This window comes from Lentinula edodes (assembly GCF_021015755.1).
Source record: "Lentinula edodes strain Le(Bin) 0899 ss11 chromosome Unknown C8R40scaffold_39, whole genome shotgun sequence".
In the NCBI taxonomy this organism is placed as follows: Eukaryota; Fungi; Basidiomycota; class Agaricomycetes; order Agaricales; family Omphalotaceae; genus Lentinula; species Lentinula edodes.
In genome coordinates, this window is record NW_025764345.1 from 213,395 (window position 1) to 240,074 (window position 26,680).

Sequence of the window (26,680 nt, forward strand, 5' to 3'; positions counted from 1 at the left end):
CTTCCATTCTGAGACCTTGCTGGCATTGTTGGGGTAGAAAGAGAAAGTCTAGACGACGATAGCGAGAATGGAGATCCTAAATCATCTCTGGGAAAAGGTGAATTTGGTAAGAGTTCTTGGAGTGTCTGCGACAAAGATAGAGGAGGACTCTGATTTTGAGGAGAAAATGGAGGAGTACGTGGTGTTCGATCAAGAATTGTACCTGCTTGGGGGTATAATTCCCTATACCTTTTGCTATGCAGGGGCACAGAATAATCCAAATAGTCAGACCACCGAGAATTGGGAAGAAGAGGGATTGCAATCATGGCATTTTCGTCTTCCTTGAGGAAATATCTCAGAAATTCTGATACCCTCTCATCATCGATCACGACTTCTTTGTTGTGACCACTTCGCAAGGTCTGTCCAGATATGCGAAAGCCGTGCGGTTGATTGGGTTGGACCGAAGCCGAATGTTCAGTGTATTCTGTATATTTATGAAAACAATTAGCATTAGGGGATAATAGTATGTTGCTTCTGATAAAACACACCGATACCATTGAGGATAGAGAAGTGAGTACCACCCGTAATTTGTTCCTCTACCCATTCACCACCTTCTCCAATGCATCCATCCACTCGTGAGCTCCATTGTAACTTGTGACTTTCAGGTATCCGCCGAGAGTCGTTCCCATAAATCTAGATGAAATGGAGTTGTGAAACCTGTAATTGAGAGATGAAAACCACACACAAAACGGGGAAACAAACGTCCGAGCTCTATGCAGCAGACAATTATACCCTGCGCAAGGACATGGCAACGTTCTTCCCAAGAAGAGCATTTCCTCAATAAGATGTCAAGGATGGGTGAAAAAAAAATAGTGGGCTCTTCGCAGTGGTCCCAGAACTCTGAGGAGGTACGTGATGATGTAGAGGAGGAAGAAGGGACGCGTGAAGGATCCTGCTTGACAGGCACGAATGCCCATACAAACTGTAATGCGTTCATCGTGAGGGACATTGATAACGGTTTGGCCCGTAGCCTCTGCGCGGCCTCGATGACTTTCCCTTCCAATCTTGTCAGTGTGTCTTTGTCAATGTCTATGAAATCGCCGATCGTTGGAACATAGAGAGCTTGAAGATCCCTGTATTTGGAGTAGGGTGATGCTAAGTTACGCAAAACACACTCTATTAGGGATGGATAGACTGAGTAGATGGTCCGAGATTCCGTTTCGTGCTCGTCACTCTGAAAAGATATTTCTGAGGTTCGGATACGCCCGAGCGATGCATATTGACATGGAAAATCAAGTTCAAATGGCGAGGCGAGCAAGTCGGCAATAGATGCAAACGTGGGCATGGTGGTTGTTGGTGATGGTCGAATATATATAATATAGGGGCTATTGCTGACTAATAAGCCACTGAGTCCTTCACTTCCACGACGCGTCCTCAACAGGAGTAAGTGAGAGATCGTGTCGACTGGCGAGTGCGATGCTGGTTATACATAGCGTGAAGCGTATCGTAAATAGTGTCATAGAAAGATAACGATAGATATACCGAATATAAGTATAAGAATAAACCAGTGATTAGGCGGGGTTCGTGCCGTTTCCGGTCTTGCATTCTTCAAATAGCCTTGCAGTAGTGTCCGGTACGCAGACGTTACATATGACGATCGTGGAAAAATTGTATACTATCTGAACTGCATATTGACACTACATATCGCGCTCAATATTGTTTCTTGACTTCGAAAATCTCAGCAGAACGTATTTACACTGAAATTGTTTTGTCTAATAATCATGAGAAGACAGATAAATAGAAGTATGTGACTTAACGACGCGGAATTCAATACAGGCAGAGAGATAAAAGAACTAGTCGATTTCTAGAATACTCGTACCATAAACCTTGCCTCATGCAAGCAGCATGGGCATTTGTTCTTGTGGTAATTGAGTTGCTTCCAATTTCAGATAGAGTCGACAGATCGCCAGTCGGAGCTACATACCCACAGGAGTGACGAAAGGGGTGGCATGCGCACTCCACGAGTGAGAGACTACTAACACGCACACCGCAACATCCATTTGAACGACAGGTTTCAACGCGATCAACAGCAGGAAACTTTGTGCATCCGGCATTCCCTTGAAAAAATCCAGGGTCCGGGCTTCGTCGCCTAGGCTTATTGAAGTCAGCCACAAGTTTGTTTCTGCAGCTGACTAGTGCTATCTCAGTTGCAAAATACGTGCGATCGACACACCAGAACTCGTATATAAGGGCCTGCAAGCACCTCGGGACTCCTCCCCTTCATTAAGCTTCATTGTTCATTACGACTGATAGCCCTCACATTGATTCCAGGCCTCTTATCACCATCTTGTTGCGCAAAATCATTTCACGATGTTGGATGCCTTTAAACTGAAGCCTTATGACCTCGAACCCATCTATGCTTCTTGGAAGGATGCCCCGATGTTCTATGGAAACTTACCGAATGACAACGGCAAGACTTCCAAGAACGCATTAAAGGATATACCTGTTGACGAGTGGTTGAAAAAGATCAAGGAGGGGTGCATAGAACGGAACGTACCCAAGGAGTATTGGCACAAGGTAGCGCAGCATTATATGGGAGAGAAGGCTAAAGGAAGGTTAGAAGAGCTCAAAGCCGTCATGGCGAAAGTTCATGGCGGGAATTATCGTTGGAATTGGGAAAAATTCAAAATTGCGATGCGGAACATGGGTTGTGAGCGTTTTCTTTTCCTATATTTGCTTTTCACGTTTCATTCTAAACATCGATGTCGATAGGGAACGTTGACGCCAGCGAGACCGAGTCGATCAAGGTACAAGGAAAACCGTCTGGTCTGTGGTGGATGCCACATCATAGCAGCAAAAGGTCCGATTCATCAGAATCGCAGTGCGACTCTCCTACAGAGGAATCATCTGCGCATTTTCCTCCTACAGCTGCCGACGCAGCACCGGAGAAAGGCGGAGGAGGACCATTATGGATTACTCGGAGACCAACGTTCGACAGCCTAGATAAGAAGGCAAAGTCGGACAAGGACACCTCGGAGTCTAATCCACCACAAAGAAAACGCCCGCAGCGCTCTGCCACTGCTGGGTCGACATTGACATTGCAATGGCCTGTGAGGAGAGGTTCCAAAGATGAATTCGAAGGACCCAAACACGATACTACGTCTGTAGTATCCATGCCACGTCCTACCCCACAGAAAGCCACATCTGACAGCACATTGACGACGACACGGTCTATGACCTCTCCGGTCATTATACCTGGACATGGTAACGAAGAAAGTGAGTGTATTTTGGACTAAACAATGTAGACCTCAGTGTGACATGTCCTCATGCAGCAATGACCACAGTTACCCACGCCCCGGTATGGCTTTTAAACGCATGCAACGCCTTGGATTTTCTGTCGACCGAGCACCCAAAGGTTATGAGCACCGTTTCTGCGATCCTCATCACTGCTGGCACTATCCCGTCAATACCAGCGATAAGCGCGGGTGCCGGAGGAGCGCTATTGGCGAGCGGGGCAGTACAAGCAGTTGGGGCTATAGCAGTGGGTGTTGGAAGCTGGTTGAAGGCAGCTCAACAAGAATCGCAGACAAGGAACGGTGCTGGACAGGAGTCATAATGATGAATTGCAATCTATGCACGTCGGAAATGTTTCTCAGTCGCTGGGCGTCTGAGTGAGTCCTTGTTTGCTTTGCTGAACATAGACGGATTGAATGAATGAGATAGTCTCCTCCGGTTCTGGAGGTACTATTGGTGTAGAATTTTAGTTATAATATTTGCTGAACTTGTTTATAAAATTAAAATGTAACCTTGGTATAATAGACTAGGGAGGGGAACCTAGTGGAATTCGAAGGCACTTGAATCTTTGAACATAGTTCTGGATACACATGTCTTGATTGATATGTATCTGTGAATGCAATGAAGTGAGCGGCGAGAGTGCGTACTACAGAACGTTTAAGGTCGTGCCGTTTTCGCCAAGGAGGTTACACCGATCAGAAATACACGGGCCCAAGTGCTTGCCTGGAACTGGCGTTGTGATGACAGTTATATCTATGTAGAGCGATACCTTGATACTCCCAGCCTCTGCCAGCTTTCTCCGAAAAACTTTTACCGGCTATGCCTTGAGCTTGAGGGTCTAGACGGTAAGTAATACGTTCAAACAAGTTCAAAAGACACGTCCAAGGTGCCGGTGAAGACTTGATCTCAAGAAAGATTTCGCTGTGTCAAATAAGCGCTGAATAATAGCTGCGGCACACGCAAGGCCGGGAAGAAAGGTGCCGGAGAGTTGAGCTGTGCAACTGTGCATCGACTATCGACTACGTTCTTTGCCTCTTCAATTAACGCGTTGTGACTATCTCGCGTTACGAAGCTTCTGCAAAGGACTTTAAAGGCCCAAAACTAGGGAACACCTTTTGCCTTGTGGAAGCGGAACACTGCTTATTGCTGCGGTACGAGTATTGATACTCACGAGGCGAGACCGAAGAACAACTAAAGCACAAAATATGGCATCTGGATTATCACGACGACGAGGAGCCGGACACAGTGGTGGTGGAAGTGGTAGCGGGGCAGGCCTAATATCTACAACGACCTCGTCGTCGTCTTCTACATCTCCTGACTCACCTCCTCTTTCTCGCTCTTCCTCTTCGAATGGTGTAACAAACAATTCACGAACGCACGCAGGCTCTGCTTTTGCTGGCGGTTCCAAAATCGCTTGGGACGTGCGAGACTTACCACCAGATTCATCGTCAGCAGCGGCTTCACCTGAAGCTCTCAGAATTGGCGGGACACTTCCCAAGTTAACGCTTATGGAAGAAATCCTCCTTCTAGGACTCAAAGACAAACAAGGATACTTGTCCTTTTGGAACGACAATATATCGTATGCGTTGAGAGGGTGTATATTGATCGAGTTGGCATTGAGGAGGAGGATAGCGGTCGTTAAAGATGTTGTGGGTGGAGGCAGGAGGAGGGTAGAGTTAAGCGAGATGATTGTTGAGGTTGTTGATGAGCGGATGACGGGTGAGACGATCCTGGATGAGACGTTGAGGATGATGAAAGCGACACAGGATCCTCCCATTGGTGGTGCCATACCGAACGGTGGGACAGCTCATTCTGGTGGAGGGAGTCTATGGGGAACTAGTTCATGGACTAGCGGTCCAACAGCATCCAGTACCACAACATCACCTTCAGGCTCAAGCACTGGAGAAAAACTCAGTATCTCAACCTGGGTTGATCTCCTTTCCGGCGAAACATGGAACGTCCTTAAAATTGGCTTCCAGCTCAAACAAGTCCGGGAACGACTCGCCAAAGGACTTGTCGACAAAGGCGTCTTACGTACCGAGAAACGCAATTTCCTATTATTTGATATGGCTACGCACCCCGTTGCTGATGCAGGTGTTAAAGCGTCTTTGATCAGGAGGCTGGTCGAGGTTTTGACCGCACGTACAACAGCGGTTCCGGAAGGCGCGTTATTACCAGAGGGTGTACAGTGTAGAGTACTGAGAACAGTGTGTTTGGTTTGTGCGGCCTACACCGCTAGTGTATTGGATGGCGCAATGGGTGGGGCGACTATAGGTGGGAGTATTCACAAAATAGTCTAGTCTTTCGCTAACCGTTTCCTCCAGGTTCCTCATCACACCCATCAATTCTTCCCCTCGGATACGAAGAACGCGAAGGTGCATTTGCACGTGCGGATGAGATTTTGGGAGAGTTTAGTGTCTGGCCGTGGGGTACAGGATCTGACAGTGGTACCTATGATTCCCTCGTTCCAAATATTTATCTACGGTCTAACGTCTGCAACCCCTCTTTAGGCTCCACCCCCGCATCTAGGAAACGCATTTCTTCATCCCGCATCGCAACCGGCTCATCTTCCGACCCGAGCCGCGAGAGCGTTCTGGGACTCGTGGCGGAAGCGAGGAAAGAGATGGGGAGGATCGCACAGGGACAAGGTGAGCTGGACTCCTTGCATTGATTTTAGCAGTAGTTTTTACCTCCCTAATCGTCCAACACAGATCGTCCTCCTGGTCTCTCAGACGACGGCCAAGACCTCTGTCTCGAGCTCGTCGCAGGCGTTTTGGAGGTCCTCGGGAGGTTGGATTCGTTATTGTGATCGCGAATCAATCCGCTTTCCGATTGGTGGTGGAGTAATATAAACTTAATATTGGAGGAGTTACGATGTGTGTTTTTTTCAAAACCGTTTTACTTTCTCAAACTTTGCTCTCCCTTAGCATATCTACTTCTTTTTCTCCGTTCTTCGTTTCCCCCCTCTTTCCTTGTCCTTCCCCCTCCCTCTTTTCTTGTCTTCACCTCCCACGCATGAATCCACATAGTAACGTTGCGGTACTAGGTAGTTCTCTCACCTTTTTTTCAATCTATTTATCTTCCTTTCTCTCTCTCAGCTTCCTGAGTGCTCTCTGATTATTTTGGGCTTGGCTTTCTAACTATTCGGCATATATGGCGTCACCCGCCGCTAGATCCTGCGTCGCCTTCTAGATATCGAACATCCTCAACGTTCCCAACCAGAATCTTCTAATCCGCCATCAACGACTTCTGTAATCATCTCGTACCTCCACCCTCCCTCTATGCCCCTCACACAATGTCTCTTCAAATGACTGTTATCTTCCAACTCGGTGCCAATAATATACACCCCTATACACCCTCTCCTCCGAGTCTTGGACACATAAGTGATATTGTGAATGAGATATTTCCCTTGTTGAGAAAAAGGAGGCGGCTTGGGCATGTACGAGACGACATGCGTGAATTCGAGACAGCAAAGGAAGTGCATCTAGTACTAGGAAGTAAGACAAGGGATTATCCTTTCATTTATTTCTCTCAAGATCAGCAGTACGGTAGTTTCCCAAAACAAAGCAGATTCGTCCGGGATACATACAGAACTTGGAAAGAAGTAGAAGAGAATCAATATGTACTCTCTCATTTCAAATTGCTGCAATCGACCCCCGCTCCTGATTGACGATTTCGATTGCCAGCCTCAAAATCACCCAATCCGTAAGGCTTATATATTCCAGAAGAACACAATTAATCTTGGTGAACCAATGTACTTTTTGGTGGATCGTATGTCTTGTCTTTGAGCCCGGGGTTGGGATGCCCAGTGGGAATGTGGCACCGGATAAGTTCCTCCGCAAGAAGCTTAGCTTCAGTGTCGTAGTTTGCGTTCCAAGACTCTCTTCCGACTTGCGAAAATGTATACTCCAATATAGGCCCGCTCCTGACCCTTCGTTCAAAGAGTCCGCCTATGGCACTATCGGCGGCATGGGTTTCTGTTTGCGGATAAGGAGTCCGGGACACTGAGATCCACCAAAGCCAGGTTGTGAGATGTCTATATGGGGCAGAACGCCGGCGACACCAGCATGATTAGTTAGGATGGCACTACTGTCAATCGTGTTTGCCGTGTTCGAGACCTGGTTAGAAATGAGTATGGTGGAGGGGGGAAGGTTGAAATCGAAGAATCCGGAACTTGGAATAAAGATCGAACAGGCTTTGAACCAGCAAAGCGAAGCCTTTTTTTGTAATATTCCGAAACGTGAGAGTGAGTGACCGGCCAGCAGTCGTTTGAGGGAAAAAGGATCGATTTTTTTTCGTATATTCTTGCAGTATACTCTTCCGATCGCGTAGAGTACAAGTGTGCTTAAATTATTGACACTGGTACCGGTAGGAGGTTAGATTTTGAAGCATTTGACCAAAACAAGTGTTCACCTCCGATCCCTCATTTATGACCGAAATTCGCGGGAGTCCGAATTTTGACCGAATATCTGGTACAGACGGGCCGTGCCTTGTCCTCACCAGTTTTATTCAGTACTACTACTATGTCTCCTCAATCTTCTCAACTGCACCCTACCTCCTTGCAAACGCCTCCGATTTGAACAGCCATAAGCAGGTAAGTTACGATACGTCGGCATAACTAATTAAATCTCAACATGTATTCAAAATACCCGCTGTTGAAGACTGTTTGAGTTGAGGAATTTGGGTAGGATGACTGGGAAGCATAAGGAAGCGTCAGAAAATTGTTGCTGTGCGCGATGCAGGGAAAGGAAGATAAAATCAAGAGGTCTCATCGCACAGGTCTGATGGTGGTGATAAAAGTAAGGGTGGTTGTAATGGTTCAACCGTTACAGTGGTTGTGTTGATGAGGTCAATTAGCTGTGATTAGGGATAATTACCCGTATAAAAAACCTCAATACATAGAGGAATCTCTTGGCGATGCACCCGTCTGTTCAACCCAAAAATCGCTCGCGTTGGATCGTTCGCCATCTGTTAGTGTTATCAGGAGAAGGAAACATGTTTTCAAAGGCTAAAGCCATGTGATTCGCAGTGGTGCTTTTGTGAGTTGCCAGTATTCGTCCTATTGCAGTGTTTCCTTGTCCTAATTCAGGCTATATGCTGCTATATGTAGGCTATACAGTCTACCGTCGGTTGTCATAAGAGGTCAGGAGGTCATCGGTCGTTAAGGCGCTGTTTACGCTTTACCCGCTGTGTTTCATACCGACATGATTCGGCGCCATCAGGCGCCGTCTCTCTCGTACAGTAGGCACAGACAGGCACCAGCTTGTAAGTACCCTTTTCCATCTTGTATCATATCCTCAGGTAGCCCTTGAACTCGGCAAGCGACACCCCCAAGGGGTTTTCAAAAAATGATATAAGCGGAACCCAGAATCCTCTATTCCCCAACAACTGCTGGCCGGTCGTTCACGTCTCCCAAGTCTTTCCTCAAGAAAATCTTCACGTTCCTCTGTTAGTCAAGTCAATCGATTCACTGGTAAATCTTCATCATTGTTGTCGTCGTCGCCGTTTTCAAACCGCATTTTTAGCTCTATCCAGTTCACTCCAGCTCACTTCAGTTCACTTCAGTCTGATCTCATCGCCTGTGAGTCGACGAGCCATTGCTTCAATCATCTTTTTCCATACTCATGATACGTACCCTTTCCACCATCTTCTTCGTACTACGCAGCTTCGATCCCCCGGTCAACGTCTCAATCCTTCGCTGCCGACCACTCGCATTCTACCATTGTACCAATGCGTCTGAATATCGCCTTCTTTGTTGTCAGCTTCGCCGCCGCAGCGTATGCACTTCCAATGACAGATGTAAGTCGCTGTTGTATTGTCCACCCTCTTGTCCCTTTTGCCTATCTTTCATATCTCATCGATATTGCATCCTTCGCTCATTCAAACGCTTATCCGACTTGGACTCTAACCCTTTGTCTACTAGATCTCGAACACGAACGCTAGTGTAGCTGATGGTCGTGCCGGGGTCGTTCTGCCCCGTGCAAACTCAGATGGTTTCTTTCAGTCGAATTCTGGTCCCCCCGAACCCTCGACATCTGGTCCACCTCGCCCATCGATATCGTCTCGAGGTGTTTCCGAGACGGAAAAAACATCCTCCAAGCCTCTTAAATACACATTCCTTGGGCTGGAAGGCGAAACAAAATCTCGAGACGGGGGTGCTTATGCCTCTCAAGCCAACCAGCTCACCAGAGAACTTATTCAGAGGCATATTCCTCCTGGCCAAGCTCTCCCCAAACTAGAACCAAGCAACGAGTTTCTTGGTGATCCCGATGAAGTAAAATTCACGGTGGATCTGAGTCAGTATGGTCTGGGTAAATGTACAGCCGAAATCCGGACTAACACGCATGCATGGATGAATGGACATGCAACAGTCAGTGCAGAGTGGAATGGGAAGTCGGAAAGTTATAAACCTGAAGAATGGAGTGACCCTCATTTCACTTGAACTTTGTTTGGGGAAATGAATAGTATACATAATGTAGTGAAAAGTGTCTTTGCACTGGGAACGTACATCCTACACATCATGCGTTTTGCATTGTCTTACTACTACCCCTTTTGTACCACTCAGCCAGGTTCAGCAGGGTTCAGCTTGGAGTTGTATCAATGTCAAATATAGGACAAGTCAATGGACCAAGAATGGACGAAAGAGAATTTGAAGTGGACAAACAAAGGAATGGACTCGGAAGAGGATTTGAAGAAATCTGACGCACACATACCAAAATATCTAAAAAGAACTGATGTTTCAATTTCTCCCTAAGGACTTACTGCCGGTCGATACGATTTTTCTTCGCTCGAATAATTAATTTCATGTTTCCCTTCAAGCAAAATCATCGCTTTACCAAGTCCAAAGCCGTCGATTCGATGTACGCCCTCAATTGCACTTCTTGTTTTGTCAACATCTTCATCTAACTGTGCTCTTTGTGATTATAATTCGTCCGCGTCTAGTGGTCATCACCGCACATCTAGTTTCTACCGTCACAATTTGACCCTTGCAACTCTCCTTATAGCTCCTTATATGTACACTGTCGGGTATCTGTGGGTATGTGTACAATCTGCGGTATTTTCAAGTCAGGATGTTTACCCTGAATTCAGACGACAATAAAACTTTAAAGCATCACCTTTCAGCAGCTTTCAACAGCTTTCAACCCATCTAAATCATCTGAAGCAGTCGGTGTGATATGTAGCGTAAACTAGAGTAAGTGGATGACTTCCCGTAAGGAAATTTAATAAAAGTCGCGTTTTATTTTCTCTCCAAACGGTTAAGCGACGTGTCCGATCAACGGATTCTATCAAAAACGAGCTGAAAAAATCTACAAGTGCCTCAGGACATGGGTAGTGGCAAGTTAACACAACGTTACAGGTAAATCGAATTAGTACTAACCACGCGTGCAACTCCCATCCGTCAGGCTCGTATGACTCCGTCTGCGATTGTGAGACGTGCTCGGTGTTTCTAATTCCAAGGAAATTCACCCCTTGATGCAACTGCCTCGTGAGGTCAACCAGCGCCCTTCTAGTCGCAGAAAGGATCTCTTTGGGACTATCTTTTTTGCGACCATAGGCTTTTGATGTGAAGAGACAAGCGATATATATTCCTGGTTTCGAGATTGACTCTGGAGAGGAAGGAGAAGTGGAAGGTGGAGGGATCAATAAACACGTCCCAACGAGAGAATCCGCGTTGAATTGAACGATTATCTTGAACGTTTCCTGTGTTTGCCTTCGAAACATATTTTTCTGTCTAAGTGTCTTTCCTAATCTCCTACCATCATGTTCGCCTCTTGAAGTTCTTGACGCTCGTCCTCGACCACCAGATGGGACTCTCCTGCGGTCATAAGAATTGTTTGGAATATTCGGGTTCCTGTGGTCCAAGCACCACTGACGATATAGTTCATACTGCTCAGGATACCGGTCCTTGAAAGCTAGAGCAATTCCTGCACCCCATGAGCCAACGGTGTTGCACGCGTGAACAAGGACGATCCGTTGTTGAGGAAAATCAAGATGATTGGTCACGGTTTCTGATGGTGCAGGACCAGCTTCGAATATGTCTCCGGGGATCGTTTTGATACCTGATTTTTTTGCGTGCAGCATGATAATAAGGACAAAGACTAAATAAGCGCCTATGTACTTATTAGACAAACCAGTCTGAGGCGCCCAAAGGTGTCAGCGATTCCGGACATCAATTTGAATCTCATTCTGATTCTTATTCTTCTCAGCAGCAGACTAGTTCGAGCCTATGTGCTTGTTGGCTTTTGGAACTTTTTCCATTGAGGAAAGTCAGCTTCAAAGCCCTATCATCTAAATACAGGAATGGATCTCGAAGAGATCTATCTACGATTGCGCTCTGAATTTGGGTCTGCAGTTCATTCCAAGGTCGAATTGTTCATCGCGCTCGCGAAATATGACCAAGACCTTGAGAACTGTGAAGCTGAAATTCACCGCCTACATTCCCGTATCATCTTTCTTCGAAATCAACATCGTCGTCTTGAAAAAACAAAAGAATTCCTCCTTTTTCTTGCATCCCCTATACGAAAACTGCCAAACGAAACTCTCCGTCAGATTTTCGACTACGCGTGCGAAATCAACGAGCTTACATCGAAAACGCTCAGATTAGTGCCCGCTTTAGCAATCAGCAGTGTATGTTCGCGCTGGAGAGGAATAGTCAAGTCATATCCTGCCTTGTGGTCCCGCATACGGATTGATGTGGGGGTGTCTCACAACCAACTGAACTCCGTTCTGGAGTTATATCTCAATCATACAGGGAAATTGCCCCTTCTCATTGATACATCTTCATCGCAAACTGGGGTATTAGTGGAGCCACACTCCCTAGCTTCATGCGCTGCTCTTGTCGAGCACACGCATCGCTGGAATCGGATTTCAATAGATCATCGCCGCACGTTCGACGTCATGTTTGCTCATAATCTCTCACAGTTTCATGCTCTGGAAACGCTCTCGATACCAAGTCTTACCTTGACCTCTCGCCAGACACGCGTGAATCGTTTTCAGAGCGCCACAAAACTACGCAAATTAATCATTCATTCTTTTCATATTGGGGATTTGACGGAATTCAAGTTCCCTCTTGAACAACTCACCATTCTCGAAGTTAGTCGCTTTCCAGAAGAGATGGGGAGAATCATAGAGAGGTGCAGTAAATTGAAAGAGTTGCATTTTCGAGACAAACATGTTTCAAGCGACGACTATCAAAGCTCGGCTCCCATGGTAGCTCCTGTTCTTCAGACACTATCATTATCACTTTCGCAAACGTGGGCACCACATCGGAACAACTCACAAGATTGCGTTGACGTCGTATTTTCATCTTTGACGTGCCCCTCCCTGAACTCTCTTCTCATCGAGGCTTCGCACGAATACTGCAGCTCTTGGCCAGAGAAAAACTTGAATGCGTTCATATCAAGATCTTCATTCCATCTCACAGTCCTATCTATCAAATACATCCCGCTATTGGACACAAAACTATTGAAGTTACTTCGAATACTTCCTTCCATCATCCATCTTACCATAGATGATTCACTTCCCTCGTCTTCTAATCGTGACGATGCGTCTGCGAGAAGTGTCTTTCCAAGTCCCATAACCCCGCATCTTTTGCAACAGTTGAATGCTTTCCCTACCAATCATATGGCGATCCCGGCAGTACTTATTCGGAGGCTCGAAACTCTTGATATGACATTCAGCGGTTCTGTAGCCCCCGGTTCACGATCGATGTCGAAACCTTGTTTCAGCGACCGCGATTTCGTGGATATGGTGACGTCGAGATGGGTCCCGAGAGCTGAGGGTCACTGTGACTTCGGTTCGTCTGGGTCTGCATCCAGGTCTACCTCCAGGCCAGCTACAGCTAACTCCCTTGAATCTAATAATCCAGCTTGCGGGACGACATGTCTACGTTCCGTTGTTTTGCGTTTTAAAAATCGGGGCGTGGATGAGGAGGTGTATGAGCCATTGAAGCATTTAGAAAAGGCTGGTATGAGGATTGTCGTTGCTGGCATATGAAATTAAAGCATGTTGAAAGACTCCTTGACAAAGTGAGTGGGTTTAATCTCGAGTGGTGCTTCGTTCTCTAAAATTTCGGTCGTTATTTAGCCTGGCTCACAGACGCAATAGACAGACGATCTCACTAATATCGATGAACAGAAGAAGAATATATACTATCTCCTCTGGTCAATCTATCTCCTCATTATATGGTCCGTCAGCCCATACTTGACCTCATGTTGGTTGTTGTGTGTACGGTTGAGCATCGACCGCTCACAACTTGAGGGTTTTTTTACGAAAGATTCAGACCCCGTAACTTGTAGGTCGCTTGTGATAAGGTGAAAAGTATGCGATGCTTAAAGAGCCAGTGGAGGTTCGAATCTATGACTTTTGTTCTGACTTTGGACATGGCCCGGGCATGGTCGGGATATATCCCCGCCTCAAATGCTGGGGTACAATGCTAGTTCACCCCTCATCTTGCAACGCACATTGATTGATGATTCTGCTTATAAGTTGGCCCACTGTGCCTACTGCCCAACTTCGGCGGTGAAAAACCGTGACTATCATTCGCACTGTAGGTCGCTCTCAACATTTCTCTTGCACTTCATACACAACCATAGCGCAACCCTCAGCCGTCATTTTTTTTCTTGAGCCCGATGTACTGTTTATTGTACTACAGTAGTTGCCAGTGCATTATCATGATGTGCTCGTGATACAGACATTGCTGAGGTAGGAGGATCTAGAGCAAGGAAGTTGAAGCATCACTTGTGAGCCTTGTCCCCTGGACTTACTCCTCGATAGTCTCGGAGGCGATGGTGTTAGGCCAGCAGCACCGGAAGAATTTCTGGAAGCCGATGTTCAGTTCTTGGACCATGCCGTGTATATATTTCCTTTCCTTTCCTAGATCACTTAATATATGTATATGTACTATCAGTGTACTATGTACATTCTAAGCTGCCAGTGGTGGCTACGGCTTTTTGTCCGCGTCTCAACTAAATAGTTCGAAGATTATAGCAAATTGCTCAAAATGATGTTTATTTGGGTTGAATTTGTTCATACATATATGTACAGTACCGATGATACTACTGTGCAGTGCGCTCAGATTTGGTATATGCCATGCAGACTTTACCCAAGGTTTCTCTTTGTTCACTAACGGTGGAGTAGGCGGGAGGGTCGAGCTTCAATTTTGTTTTTGATCATTCTAACACTTGGTCCGGCGGATTCTCAGGGTGATAAGTTCCATGAGAAAATCACATTTTACAGTGTCCACTGTAAATTCCATTCAGTAGCACAGTGTCTCAGCCTCAGCATCAAGTTAGCACACCATAGTAGACAAGGAATTAAGCCTTTGAGGCCAATGTGCTACTCTTGAATGGGGAATCTTGCAATATTGCGTTGTACAAAGTCTGAATGAAATTCTGGTAGGCCTACAGATACATGCCTATCACATAAATAAGTCTAAGATTTTATGCACCCCAGTGAGATACTTGGGGAATATTCCATATGTACATACAGTTTTGAATTTTCTGGTTCACAAATGACATTATTACTGTATACTGTGCAGCTTAACCTTCATACTGCATAATAAATTCAAGCACCTCAGTTGTTTGACTCTTATTATCACCTGAGGTGAGTTCAACACATCTGCAAAACATGTATATGTTAAGGTTTAGCTCAGTTATCTGGGAAGTAACTGCATGTTTGTATGTACCTGTTAAGGTTTAGCTACTGTATGTCAGTTCGGTATCGTAGCATATATGTCCGGCTAGCTCACCTCAGTTATCTGGGAAGTAACTGTTAAGATCATGTACACTGTGTAACCGTGCCAGGGCCACAAGGCGTCTAAGTGCGGAAGATGAGTGGGACAGTAGTGAAGTTATTAACAACACCGCCGTTACGCCATTAGTCCCCGGAGATCGAGAGTATAGAGAGAGAAGCTAAGTAGCAGCCAAGTCGGAGCGGCGGTATCGCCGACGACGAGGAGCGGACCAGAGGACGTTCAAGTCCTAAGGTCGAGTAGGATGTGCTTCAAGGCGTAGAGCCTGAAGACTTAGAGAAGAGCTTAAGTTGAGAAGGGAGATCTAAGTTGATCTAAGTTGATAATTAAACTGAGGAACTACAGTAGCGTACAGGCAGTATTTATATCTACGGAACGGCGCAGCGGTGCGGAGCGCCAGACTAACTACTAGGAGCTATACAAGTAGTACCTGCAGGGTAAAGTAAAAGACAATAAGGAGGGACTAGAACGAAAGGGTATGTGTAGCGAGAAAGAACAATAAAGAGAGATTACAATAAGAGGTGGATCTTCGGAGTACCGAGCGGCGGAATGGAGGCCCGAGGCATGGACTTGACAGTAACTGAGGTGTTCGAGCGGCCGTCTGTGGTGTCTATGTAGGTACTGTATAGTATAAGGTAATAACACCATCTTCGGTACTTACATATTAGAAGGTGTTCGGGTACGTACAGTGAGCTCGGTGACACGCCTAAATTTTGGCTAGACGTCTATGCTGTGAATTGTGACATTTTCACGTATAGATTTGTATCAAGAGGACTGTAATTGAGACCCAGATTGACAGTCAAAGTCAATACTGAATCAGTCTAATAAGTTGAAGGGACCATATACCCATACTACCACAAGTTGGTTAGTTTACCCATCCCCGATACTACCTTCGGATAACAGTCTACCTGTTTGTCAAGCAGGATTATACCAGACTCGGACTACATCCGAAGGATGACCATTCACGTATGACATACCAAGGGTATTCTTATTGGACCTTACACTGGCAGGAGTTTGGAAGAACTTACTCAAGTGACCATGAACCGAGGATTGACTCGAAATGACTTTCTAGAACTCAGGAATTATCAAATACTCCTTCTAGAACGAGATCATGCATTAATCTAAAAGACTGCGATTTAGTCTAATAGACCAATCAAGTTGCATGGTTGAGGAAAATGACTAGAAGAACGATCGAAGTACTGCGAGGCTCCGAAGACATATCAAATGAATGTCAAAGAGTCCTGACGTAGAAAACATTGAAGAATGCAATTAAATGAATACTATGTGTAACTCCCTTGATAGAGTATAGGCACAATGGGTGTCTGTTGAAAGAGAGAAGCAATTAGTTTAATCCAGATGAATCAGATTGATAGGATTAGAATCGAGGAGAGCTGATTTGCCTCCGGACGAGGTGGCAAACGATCGAAGTAAGTGTTGAACCGCAATGACAGTTGAACACCATTCGAGTCATCCTCCAAAAACAATTAAATTAAATGAATATTGAAGTACCTGCCTATGTTTGGAGGTATACTAGAATCTTGGAACCAATATGGACCAAATAAGGACATGTAGATTCAAATTAAATGGTATCTGACTGAGTGTAGAAGTTTCCTTGCGGTTCCGAACGTTGATTGTATTAAATTAATTGTACTATGCGACTCTATATTCTGTATGTATAAATAGCGATCCGATGTATCTGGAATACAAGTGATTTTGGGACGACGTTGCAGTGCTAATCCGTAAAAAGGAAAGACACACTCCCGCCAGACTGAAACCTCTTCGCTAGCAGCCATTCGGGCCCGGCACTTGTGAGTATAGGAACGTCGTGTTCTGCTCCTTGTGACTGCGAGAAGTCTATCCAGTTGTTGGGTATTCTTCGAACTTAGGATCAGTCGTTGGTCTTAAGGGCAAATCATGCTGTGTGGTTGTGCCAGCACATAGTTCTAGCCCTCTGTAGGGGTCTGTGTGTTTCGGTTTTAATTTACTTTGATTCAAACCCCCAATTCTTGATATACCCAGATCAATACAAACCAAAGCACAAATTGTGCTGAATCTACCTTGATCAAAGGAATATATCGAACCCTTAGAACGATTCAAATTGATTGATCAAAGCTTCTTACTTAGCTCTCAAAGCTTTGCGGAACCTTTGCCAACGCTACCCCTTGCTATTAAATAAATTTGATAGCAGTGAACTCGCATATTGTGTATTAGATTGGTTGGTTGGAGTGCACATTAGATTCCTTCCATTCTCTTTCACACAAAAACGAGGCAAGCTCGTTATCGGGAGGAGCGTACGGAGTACAAACCTCAACAGTATACTCACCAGAGCAAGGATACTGGCTGGAGAGCACTCTCCAGTGACAAAAGCACCCAAAGTAAAAATCAAAGCCTGCTCTGGGTGCTTTTGCTGCTGGGAAGTGCTCTGAAGTGCTCTAAGCTGCTTTTGGCTATTTAGCCAAACATACAGGTTTTGCAGATGCAGTACAATCACAGTTGTCTTATCATTGATTAAGCATTAAGTGCCTACTGTAACAATATCTTTTGAACTTATTTTTTGTGGATACTACTATCTCATCATATCCTATCCATGTTAATGTTGGTTAATTCTCAGTTGTGGTAGTAGGACAACTTGATTGTGGTATGTTTCTCAAAAATCCTACTTTGTGAGTCAGTTCAGTATTGTGACATTTTCTGAATTTCACACTCAAGAAATAACAATAAGCTGAACTTGAAAAAATTGAGTCTGGCATTGTTTACTGAAACACAGCAAACTTTGGAACTCATACAGTGACACCTTTTCATAGACAACCCTGTTGAATGAATATGGACATTAGGCCAAAGCAGGTGATATGAGTCCAGTCAGGTACACTTTGTAAATAAATATTTCATCTCATTTTCTTATCTTATGTTTCATCTGCATTCCATTGTCAGTCTACATATGGTGGACAATTTTATTTATATACAGTAGGTTTGAAACCCTCCCGCCCTCAGCTTTCTACAATATCATTAAACAATTACTTATGTATCTTCTAACTTTATTTATTCCATTGTTAGTTACATTGTTTTATACACCCTATAAGGGTAAACCTAGTATATTCTAGACTCTAGTGTGTATACTGAGGTGTTTTGCTCAGAAAATCATATCCAATGTGCAGAGTATATATGAATATTTCCAGCATTTTACTGGATATCTGCTAACCACAGTAAATATGTTGGGACATATCTCTGTATGTACATAGAGATCCAGCTTTGACCATCCCTATCCATATACACCGTCCCAATTATGATACTGTACAGTACAACCTAGATCACATCTGCAAAACCTGTTTTTTTGGCTATTTCTCTGAGAGCAGCTGAGAGTGCTTCCAGGCAGCCAAAGCACCTAGAGCAAGCTGAAATTTTTGCTCTCGGTGCTTTGGGTGCTGGAGAGTGCTCTCCAGCCAGTACCCTTGCTCTGGCAAACAGACAGGTTTTGCAGATGCATGCTCATGGCATATTCGAGTCCCTCAGTTGCTTTACTATCAACTGAGGTGAGCTCTAGTATACCTGGAAGATAGTCTATGCACTGAACACACAATAGCTTGAACTCACACTAACAGGTACCTACATCAATGATTAGTTGCTTTACTATCAACTGAGCTTAAACTCACACTAACAAAATATGGGGGAAGGAACAAAGATAGATAAAGTATCTTGCATCAAAGAGGATTGAACTCTAGATGTTACAATTAGCCCATATTCATCAATAGATCTATTTCCAACACAAGGTCTATAATATACATATCTATGTTATGTTTGCCTGGATTGGAAGTAGTAGACAAGAGGATTGAGCATGCCAGGGCAAGCCACTGAACTAAATTTACAGTGGTGGTAAAAGCGGAATTATTCATGAGAAATTGCCGGACCGAGTATTCAAATGATCAAAAACAAAATTGAAGCTCGACCCTCCCGCCTACGAGACTAACGGTCAACAAACGGAAACCCCACTTGACTCAGTCACAGAGCGCTTGAAAGTCAATTTTTCACGTTCAGGATGTACAGAGCTCGCGCCTTTGTTCAAACATCTGATAGTCTTAGCGCGCCGGGGCAGGCGCTTTGCTTCAAGTTATAGTCTTAGTTATAGGAGAGATGACCGCGTGTGTATAAGACGCCGTTGCCAAAAAAGTCAAAAGGAAAAATACGCTGAACTAGAAGCGTGTGTTATGAGTTTTCTGATGCTACATTGATAGTCAGAGCTTCTTCTCTTTTAAGTTCAATCGGCGGTGGTACGCGTAGCATACATAATGTATGTATACACCATGCAGCCGAATGTATGCCCCATTAATTAAAGCTACTCCCAAGCTACATAAGTAAGCACTCTGCTGAAGCTGAGGCCGGCTACTGTACATATGGAGATGTTTTTGAGTAATGGATACGATTTTGATGAACTTGATGGTACTAAGAAAACAAAGAAACGTCCCAAAAGAGCCCAAAAGGTCCTGGATCGGCCTAAAATAGTCGTGGATATGTAGGTCAATGTGCAGAAGGCTGCAGGGACGAGTCGGGGGGCATTTCTATGTAGAAGTGGGTCCAACAAATCCCCAACGGGTAAGTAAGGACCTTTGAGTAGAATATTGTGGTGTGTGGACTAGATATCGGGTAAATATCCGATACGTTCGAAAGGCGGATGGTGACAAGAGGTGAGGGAGATTCAGATCGGGGGTACTTATGTTGCCACGCGAAAGGCCCTGACCAAGCCCAAGCCGAGCTGCACGGCATCCTATGACGGTTCGAGAGGCCATAAAACTTGTTCGAAATCTTCGAATACCTGTGTTTGTGTCACTTATTGATGATATCCAATACTTAGGTACAGTCTGGAAGGTATATGTGAGCTTGAAGGGCGTTTGAGACAGTTCTACAAATAGACCCTGCCTGGACTCTCTATTCATTGGGGGGGGGGGGGGTCGTGAGAATCGTGTACCCGATCTGAATCTCCCTCACCTCTTGGATGGTGAGGTGAGGTAGGAATGATGTGCGATATGCGAACGTACATAAAGCACCTACAACATTCGACATCAGTTGGACTAACTTCCGAACCCTGCTTGAACATCATCTCCATCAACCCTTCGCTTCCTGCACAATGTCAACGTCCACATCCATGAAAGAAAGCTGGGGTACGACTCAGACCATCGTTCGTGTAAGTGATACGATACTGGATGTCATGGCTTCGCTTGATAACAGACATACCTATAGATTGAACACCCCGAGAGGTACAGCGGACTTGAGAGAATTATGCTGGCGGCGCAGGGCGACCTTCAACGTCTTCTGAGGTATGTAACTATGTCCAGGAGCCCATCTTAGCATTGAAGTATTCCGTTCCGCAGTGCATTTTTTGCCGATATCATCAACGTAGAAGTCATCTATGCAACGAACACCCCACGAACAGCGCCAGCATCTCCGTCATCACCAATCATTCAAACACGTAAAGTTTTGCTGAAATGCCGTTCCGTCGTCGTGTGTACCGCAACCTCCACCGTGACCCTCACTTCTCCTGAATGCGAACGGCTCATCTTGGATGAAAAGTTTGCTATTGGCCAGACATTCAGGCAAATGAAGCAGGTACCAACGTTTGCTTTGAAGAATGTGGATGTTGAACAGAGCCCTGAGGGAGAGGAAGAGCTGAGGCGGACATATACGCTCACGAGCAAGGGAATTGAGTGCGAGATTTTGGAGGTGTTTCCTTCGAGGGACATGTTTGTGGACGGGGAGGAGTGGCTGAAAGATCAGGGTCGTACGAGGCAATGGAAACCAGAGTCTGATACATCTTCTGGAAGTAGTAGCGATTGAACGTTTTGTCCACAATGTATGTATAAAGTCATGTGTAATTGCGATTGGTGTACATAGTGTGTTTCGGTAAGACTCGGATCGTGCCCCGTTTGTCTCCCACTGTCATTCCGTCTCGTTTCCCTGTTCAAAATTTCCTCTCGCTTTTCACATTGCCCTCTGTCCTCTTCTGGTACAGGATTCAAAAGAACTCAGGTGTCGAACTATTACCGCGAGGATCAAGCTGCCATCGATTACTACTCAGAAAATACTCTGACAATAATGGAGTGTCAAACGCCACTGGACTTCCGCACTGTCTTCAAATTGCTGTAGAGCTTGAACAAAGAGCTACATATCATTGCGTATGCCCCCAATCTGGAAAGGCTCGGAGCCAAATTCGAATGCAACGCGAAGCCTGAAGTGTCTAGTTGGCCGATGACTGCCGACAATAGTCTGTGCTGTACAACAGTGCGTGTCGATCATGTACATTGTATACTAACTGTACATATTTACAATATGGTTCCTTCATGTGGCTCACCGCTCAATCATGGTCAGCGCGGTCTTTGTTCGAATTAAAGGTGCTTCCCCAGAATCTGGGTTATAGGTAGCACATAACTGTGTGTCGCATGCTTCGAGGGCCCTTATCCCATTGCAGAACATAACTTAGAAGAACCTCAAGAATTAATAGGGAGCTCTATAATGTCAATAGCAGCCACCTTCTCTCTACTTAAAGCAATGTCAACCTATATCGTTTTGTACAAAACCTTCACCTCCCCTCTCAAGATGCAAGTTCGATATCGATTAGTCTACGTCGTTCATGTGATAACCTCCATGTTTATGGTCTCTGCTCTCGACGCATTCAAGCTTCTTTACGCGGAGCAACGGGTTACGATCGGCATTGATGTCGTTATTCTTGCCTGGATTCCCTTGTCAACGTTCGTAACAGTCAGGGTGTTGCGTCGATGCATTGAGGACATCCAAGCTCCTGTACTTCCGTTCTGGAGGACTGGTCATGACAGCTGTCGAGCCTCTGAGGGATTGAATGATTTAATCACCACCTTCGGCTTTGGTCATACTTTCGCAATGTTCAGTCGTCTTTCATACGGTGAGTACAGGAATGAGTTTATGTATGTGTTCTAATGGTTCACACTAGCCATCCTCAATTATTCACAATCTATTGATGTTGATAGCGATCCAATTGCACCGATACTCTTCATATTATGCCGTAGTTCCATGACCACGATACTCACCTTATCACTATTTGCCGTCCTCATCTTCGGATTATGTCTCGAGTTATCAGGCATCAGGCAAAATCGTTGGGGGTACTTCCTGTACTTCTACCTGCTGGTCACAATTCCTTTGCAAAGGGTTGTCACTATATCCCGATGGGTTGTTGCGCTATTAGAAGGTCGGATAAGGATTTTGGAGAGAGATGAGGAGGAGTTAATACCGTGTAAGTTCACACACCCTCAGGACAAGCCTGTTTCTGAATTTCGGGTGATGTAGTTCCTGGATTGGTGAAAGGAGATGCTTGTGCTTCTGCTAATGAACAAGTGTTAAGCCAGGGAAGGGTTCTTTCTCCATGTAGGATGATTTTCTCGGAAACATGTGTTCTGTACTGATGGCGCTGAGTAGACCGGTTGGAATGACTTACTGATAGGATAAACCCGGGGTCTTTTGTATATCTACTGCTACTCAACACCTCCTGGGCTTGATGGGCCGAGCTATTAAATTGTGCTATGAATCATACTAGGCTTACATTTTCAGTGTAAAGTGTTTGCTACTTGAATCAATATTGTCAGAACACGACGAGCTCCCGTACAAACAGTCTTACATTATCTTTGCTTACCGCTAACGACAATCCTCATACCTCGAGGGCTCATACGCTTCTTCATCCACCGTCCCGATGCTTGAAACGTAACACTACTGGACGCAGACGCGTCGTTCCGAACTTTATATTGAATTCATGAGCCAGTTGCTCTGAGATACTCTAATGCAGATCTGGATGGACTGAATTCGTAAGTATCCTCTGTTCTCAGTATCGATCTCGAGGACACCATTTCCACGAAATTGTGCTCACTAAAACTGGGGTTCGACGTTGATTGTGAAATCGGTGTTTCATAGCCACTGAACGTCATGTCCAGTGTTTCGAGTCTCTGAACAAGTACTGTAGAGGAGTCGTGAGGTTGTGGGACTCGGTTTGACTACTATAGCCGATTCGCCATCAGCGGAAGAGAGCGTACCGAATTATCTATAGTGAGATGGGGAGCGAAGGAAGAACACAGAGTATATCAATGAGATCGGAATCCGAGAGCGGGATAAATTCAATAGGAAGAACTAAGAGATACAACGATGATCCACACGAACACCGGAAGGTCCTCTCGCGGCCAAAAACATTTACACCTGAAACCTCGATAATAAGAGAGTTCAAGGATGTGCGTACCAGTTCCGCGTAATTACTAGTTCGCTGCGATGTCTGGGAGAGCGAGAGTTTGTGTGCCTGAAGGGTGCACACCATATGAACTGAAGTACAATGGTAAGGGACTTCTTCAGATGCGCAGACAAGTTCTCGAGAACACAATGACGGGATTGTAGACGGTAAATGTCAGACTGACTGTTCTCGGTCTTGATTGAACCTGTGCTAGCGCACCATTCAATGCAGGACTATGCTGCAGCACCAACTGAGCTCGGTACAGCTGTTCAAAGTCCATTTCGACAGCAAATAAAAAATTGGTGGGTCTCGAAGGTGGGAATTCAAATATTCAGGAGTCGGAGTAGGTAGTGGTTGTTTCTCACGGTCTGATAAAAACCTTAAACGGATGCTGTTCAAGCTCAAGACGAACTGAGTCAATCCGACGTAACTTAGGACCTACTTAAACAAGTCACGGACTCTTCGAGCACCCTGTGCCCTCCCAACATCGCACATCCGAACCAATGCCGCCTGAAAGATCTCCCAAAAAGCAGTCTCCTAGCACCCCTAGCACCCCTAGGAAAGCGCGAACTCATGGATCTGGGGCGACTACTGAGCTATCGAGCCCTAAGAGCCCAACCAAGACTCAGATCAAGAACAAGTGGTTAAAGTGGTGTGCGGATAACAGATGGGATCCAGCCACCGACCTAGGTTATAAACAGAAGATAGGTACTCAGGAAGTGCATAGGAGCGATGGTAAAGTGTCCCAAGTATCTTTCCACAGTGCACAAGCTAACCGAACTGATGTGTAGCAATGTCATATTTCTGCTTGAAGGACTACGAGATCAACACGGTCCCTTTCATCACATTTGAGAACCAGTACAACGAAAATGCTCCAGGTCGTTCCTATAACCTTTCAAATCTGCGTACCCTCGTCTCCCGGAAGTCCGCATATTTGGCGGGACTCAACGACGATTTCGATCTCAAAAATAATGAAGTTGAGCTCCTCAGAGCAGGATGGAATCTTTTTCAGAAAGAGTACGTCTAAATTTTCTCCCCGACCTGGGACGCTGATCATTTTTCCTCAAGGAATGAGAAGCGTGAAGAGCGCTCAAAGGCGAAAGGAAGAACTCGCAAGGCACTCAAGATTGGGGAGATCTTTCAGCGTCGACAATCAAACACAGATGATGAAGGTTATGAGATCATCGAGCGACCTTTTGGCTCGTGGACGACTAGGGTGTATGAACGCGGCGAATACATTGGAGATTGGCTGAATTTCCAATTCGATCCTGATGCGAACGAGTACGAGGATCTGTATAAGAGCTTCAAGCGATTCCGACCTCGGAATGCTAACTGGGTTTGGAGGTAGTGGGTAGCCGCGGCATCTGAATTTTGGAGCAGTTATGATTTATTGAAGAGTTTCGGAAGTCATGAGGCTTACTTTGGACATACAAGGTCTGTCGGATTTTGAATGCGGTCCATGCTACGAGCAGCCCACGCCAGCCTCCCGCTGATCTTTATTTCCATATGAGTCACTGCGTTTCACTTCTGTTTGGGGGCTCGTGGTATCTACATACACGGTCCCTGATGTCTTTTCTCTCTACGATATTTCACATACAGGTTGGAGTTTTTCTGTTTTTCTCAGCTACCCTTGCCACTTTCCCATTTGTTCGTCTTTTTTCTTTCTCTTTCTTCAGATCTTTGTGTCAGTTTTTTTCTCTCTTATATGTAACACCAGTGTTGGCTTGAGCTTGGGTTCCCTCCAGGGTCCCTTGCGAAAGAACACAGCTGATTTGTAATCCTGTAATCTATAGTGTACCCTCTGTACCTCTATGTATAGCAACATCTTATCATCTTATAATCACAACTCAAATGATAAGATAAGTATGTGAAAAAATCGAGGCAGATTATTAGCCGCCCATGAGATCTGCATTTTCGTTTTGAAAAGTCGGAAGACTATCTTTGTACGGCTTTACATTCTTAAACTAATCAAACAGGCTTCTGGTGCTCTATAGCACGTCAGCGTCTTATCTACCAAAGCTCTTCAATATGGTCTTCGCAAAGGAAAAACCTTTACATTCCCTGTGCATCCATATTTACCTCTTGTATTGCATCAATCTAAACTCTTCTTTCTCAGAATTGCAGGGACCACTGCTGGAGCTGTCGAAGCGTATGTGGTTCTTGATTATTTCTGCAAATATAGTCCAACCGGTTCATCAGATTCATAACATACCCAACAGAGTTTGTCAAGACACGCTCGCAGTTTGAGGGCAAGGCACGTCCCTTTCCTCATTTTGTGAAAGTATCTCGTTGAATTTCTTGGATAAACATCAATAGAAACTGGCACCGTTAGAGATCGTCCGTGAAACCCTCAAAACTAAAGGAGTCGCCGGTTTATATTCCGGATGCACCGCGCTCGTGTTGGGCAATGCAGCTAAGGCAGGAGTGAGATTCGTCAGCTATGATCATTTCAAGAGTCTGCTCGCTGATGCCGAGGTGCGTTATCCTTTTCTTCCAACAAATTATCATCTGATGTGATTCATATAGGGAAAAGTCAGTGCACCTCGGAGTCTCGTTGGTGCGCGCGCCGTTGATCATCGAACAATTTGCAAATGTTCATCTTCGATTTGGTTTTAGCTGGACTTGGAGCAGGCATGACGGAAGCTATATTCGCTGTGACACCGTCAGAAACTATCAAGTACGCTTCCCCGTGTCCATTTAGCCCTTGTTATTGACCTTCCTTGTAGGACAAAACTTATCGACGATGCTAACCGACCGAATCCTCAATATCGTGGACTGATTCACGGAACTGCAACCATCGTCCGACAAGAAGGTTTAGCAGGGATATATCGTGGTCTATTCCCAGTGGTGAGTACAATCGCTTGGTTCAATATCAACTCGACTCATTAAACCCCCCACTCAGTAGATGATGCGCCAAGGCGCAAACTCCGCTGTCCGATTCACCACATACTCCACGTTAAAGCAATTTGTTCAGGGAACCGCACGCCCAGGTCAAACATTACCAAGTACCATAACGTTTGGTATCGGAGCTATTGCAGGGCTGGTTACGGTATATACCACCATGCCTCTCGAGTAAGTTGTATTTTCTTCAGATCAGCGTATTGGTACTGACTCCAATTTTCCTGACAGCGTAATCAAAACCCGAATGCAATCGCTCTCCGCCCGTTCCCAATATCGCAACTCCTTCCACTGCGCTTATCGAATTTTCACTGAGGAGGGCGTTAGGAGATTTTGGACTGGAACGACGCCAAGGTTGGCCAGGTTAGTAATGAGCGGTGGTATTGTGTTTACGGTGTATGAGAATGTGATGAACATGTTGAAGGCGTTTGGGAGCTAGTATAGGAGTGATATTGAGCGCAGATGTTGAGTTTATGGATGCACAGGATTTGTCACAAAGGCTAGGAGAGCTAAGAAGAGCAATA

At 45.3% G+C, this 26,680-nt stretch overlaps 11 protein-coding genes across 11 annotated transcripts; 9 read left to right on the forward strand and 2 right to left on the reverse strand.

The window, feature by feature from the left end:
- Positions 1-270: 270 nt before the first annotated feature.
- Positions 271-1,339, reverse strand: C8R40DRAFT_1123015 (uncharacterized protein). Its single transcript, XM_046228880.1, has 2 exons — positions 528-1,339; positions 271-463 (listed from the first exon to the last, which is right to left on the reverse strand). Exon 1 carries the CDS (start codon positions 1,322-1,324, stop codon positions 641-643), a length of 684 nt encoding a protein of 227 aa, XP_046082266.1. The 5' UTR covers positions 1,325-1,339; the 3' UTR covers positions 271-463; positions 528-640.
- Positions 1,340-2,111: 772 nt separating this feature from the next.
- C8R40DRAFT_1123034 (uncharacterized protein) lies at positions 2,112-4,065 on the forward strand. The gene is made up of 4 exons (XM_046228881.1): positions 2,112-2,689; positions 2,752-3,255; positions 3,312-3,723; positions 3,786-4,065. Exons 1-3 carry the CDS (start codon positions 2,350-2,352, stop codon positions 3,593-3,595), a joined length of 1,128 nt encoding a protein of 375 aa, XP_046082267.1. The 5' UTR covers positions 2,112-2,349; the 3' UTR covers positions 3,596-3,723; positions 3,786-4,065.
- A 413-nt stretch (positions 4,066-4,478) lies between these two features.
- C8R40DRAFT_1072716 (Golgi phosphoprotein 3-domain-containing protein) lies at positions 4,479-6,082 on the forward strand (the record flags this gene model as incomplete). Its single annotated transcript, XM_046226496.1, has 4 exons — positions 4,479-5,547; positions 5,598-5,720; positions 5,784-5,921; positions 5,985-6,082. The coding sequence occupies 4 exons, from the start codon at positions 4,479-4,481 to the stop codon at positions 6,080-6,082; spliced, it is 1,428 nt and encodes a 475-aa protein (XP_046082268.1).
- A 486-nt stretch (positions 6,083-6,568) lies between these two features.
- C8R40DRAFT_1072717 (uncharacterized protein) lies at positions 6,569-7,264 on the forward strand (the record flags this gene model as incomplete). Its single annotated transcript, XM_046226497.1, has 3 exons — positions 6,569-6,895; positions 6,960-7,044; positions 7,191-7,264. The coding sequence occupies 3 exons, from the start codon at positions 6,569-6,571 to the stop codon at positions 7,262-7,264; spliced, it is 486 nt and encodes a 161-aa protein (XP_046082269.1).
- Positions 7,265-8,477: 1,213 nt separating this feature from the next.
- Positions 8,478-10,009, forward strand: C8R40DRAFT_1208339 (uncharacterized protein; the record flags this gene model as incomplete). Its single annotated transcript, XM_046233174.1, has 4 exons — positions 8,478-8,538; positions 8,819-8,854; positions 8,939-9,072; positions 9,197-10,009. The coding sequence occupies 4 exons, from the start codon at positions 8,478-8,480 to the stop codon at positions 9,713-9,715; spliced, it is 750 nt and encodes a 249-aa protein (XP_046082270.1). The 3' UTR covers positions 9,716-10,009.
- A 571-nt stretch (positions 10,010-10,580) lies between these two features.
- On the reverse strand, positions 10,581-11,355 carry C8R40DRAFT_1174874 (uncharacterized protein; the record flags this gene model as incomplete). The annotated part of the gene is made up of 4 exons (XM_046232253.1): positions 10,581-10,590; positions 10,652-10,974; positions 11,031-11,089; positions 11,148-11,355. The coding sequence occupies 4 exons, from the start codon at positions 11,353-11,355 to the stop codon at positions 10,581-10,583; spliced, it is 600 nt and encodes a 199-aa protein (XP_046082271.1).
- Positions 11,356-11,676: 321 nt separating this feature from the next.
- On the forward strand, positions 11,677-11,970 carry C8R40DRAFT_1008260 (uncharacterized protein; the record flags this gene model as incomplete). The annotated part of the gene is made up of 1 exon (XM_046222822.1): positions 11,677-11,970. A coding segment is annotated over one exon (294 nt), but the record flags the coding sequence as incomplete, so codon positions are not given.
- Positions 11,971-19,954: 7,984 nt separating this feature from the next.
- C8R40DRAFT_1123054 (uncharacterized protein) lies at positions 19,955-20,940 on the forward strand. The gene is made up of 3 exons (XM_046228882.1): positions 19,955-20,201; positions 20,258-20,334; positions 20,389-20,940. The coding sequence occupies exons 1-3, from the start codon at positions 20,145-20,147 to the stop codon at positions 20,849-20,851; spliced, it is 597 nt and encodes a 198-aa protein (XP_046082273.1). The 5' UTR covers positions 19,955-20,144; the 3' UTR covers positions 20,852-20,940.
- A 285-nt stretch (positions 20,941-21,225) lies between these two features.
- On the forward strand, positions 21,226-22,828 carry C8R40DRAFT_571459 (uncharacterized protein). Its single transcript, XM_046235492.1, has 4 exons — positions 21,226-21,295; positions 21,383-21,912; positions 22,018-22,280; positions 22,334-22,828. Exons 2-4 carry the CDS (start codon positions 21,527-21,529, stop codon positions 22,447-22,449), a joined length of 765 nt encoding a protein of 254 aa, XP_046082274.1. The 5' UTR covers positions 21,226-21,295; positions 21,383-21,526; the 3' UTR covers positions 22,450-22,828.
- An 815-nt stretch (positions 22,829-23,643) lies between these two features.
- C8R40DRAFT_1123066 (uncharacterized protein) lies at positions 23,644-25,102 on the forward strand. The gene is made up of 3 exons (XM_046228883.1): positions 23,644-23,993; positions 24,050-24,275; positions 24,327-25,102. Exons 1-3 carry the CDS (start codon positions 23,762-23,764, stop codon positions 24,604-24,606), a joined length of 738 nt encoding a protein of 245 aa, XP_046082275.1. The 5' UTR covers positions 23,644-23,761; the 3' UTR covers positions 24,607-25,102.
- A 184-nt stretch (positions 25,103-25,286) lies between these two features.
- C8R40DRAFT_1162783 (mitochondrial tricarboxylate transporter) lies at positions 25,287-26,595 on the forward strand (the record flags this gene model as incomplete). Its single annotated transcript, XM_046230283.1, has 9 exons — positions 25,287-25,321; positions 25,375-25,407; positions 25,458-25,512; positions 25,575-25,733; positions 25,785-25,815; positions 25,875-25,935; positions 25,985-26,105; positions 26,164-26,330; positions 26,388-26,595. 9 exons carry the CDS (start codon positions 25,287-25,289, stop codon positions 26,593-26,595), a joined length of 870 nt encoding a protein of 289 aa, XP_046082276.1.
- Between the last annotated feature and the right edge of the window lie 85 nt (positions 26,596-26,680).

Bases quoted from the DNA above. Each gene is read 5' to 3' on its own strand.
- C8R40DRAFT_1123054 (XM_046228882.1), top strand. From the start codon at position 20,145: ATGTCAACGTCCACATCCATGAAAGAAAGCTGGGGTACGACTCAGACC. The intron at 20,202-20,257 runs GTAAGTGATACG...ACATACCTATAG, and splicing joins CGACTCAGACCATCGTTCGT to ATTGAACACCCCGAGAGGTA. The intron at 20,335-20,388 runs GTATGTAACTAT...TCCGTTCCGCAG, and splicing joins GACCTTCAACGTCTTCTGAG to TGCATTTTTTGCCGATATCA.
- C8R40DRAFT_1123066 (XM_046228883.1), top strand. From the start codon at position 23,762: ATGCCGCCTGAAAGATCTCCCAAAAAGCAGTCTCCTAGCACCCCTAGC. The intron at 23,994-24,049 runs GTAAAGTGTCCC...ACTGATGTGTAG, and splicing joins GGAAGTGCATAGGAGCGATG to CAATGTCATATTTCTGCTTG. The intron at 24,276-24,326 runs GTACGTCTAAAT...TTTTTCCTCAAG, and splicing joins TGGAATCTTTTTCAGAAAGA to GAATGAGAAGCGTGAAGAGC.
- C8R40DRAFT_1123034 (XM_046228881.1), top strand. From the start codon at position 2,350: ATGTTGGATGCCTTTAAACTGAAGCCTTATGACCTCGAACCCATCTAT. The intron at 2,690-2,751 runs GTGAGCGTTTTC...CGATGTCGATAG, and splicing joins TGCGATGCGGAACATGGGTT to GGAACGTTGACGCCAGCGAG. The intron at 3,256-3,311 runs GTGAGTGTATTT...GTCCTCATGCAG, and splicing joins TGGACATGGTAACGAAGAAA to CAATGACCACAGTTACCCAC.
- C8R40DRAFT_571459 (XM_046235492.1), top strand. From the start codon at position 21,527: ATGTCAATAGCAGCCACCTTCTCTCTACTTAAAGCAATGTCAACCTAT. The intron at 21,913-22,017 runs GTTCAGTCGTCT...TGATGTTGATAG, and splicing joins TTTGGTCATACTTTCGCAAT to CGATCCAATTGCACCGATAC. The intron at 22,281-22,333 runs GTAAGTTCACAC...CGGGTGATGTAG, and splicing joins TGAGGAGGAGTTAATACCGT to TTCCTGGATTGGTGAAAGGA.
- C8R40DRAFT_1123015 (XM_046228880.1), bottom strand. From the start codon at position 1,324: ATGCCCACGTTTGCATCTATTGCCGACTTGCTCGCCTCGCCATTTGAA.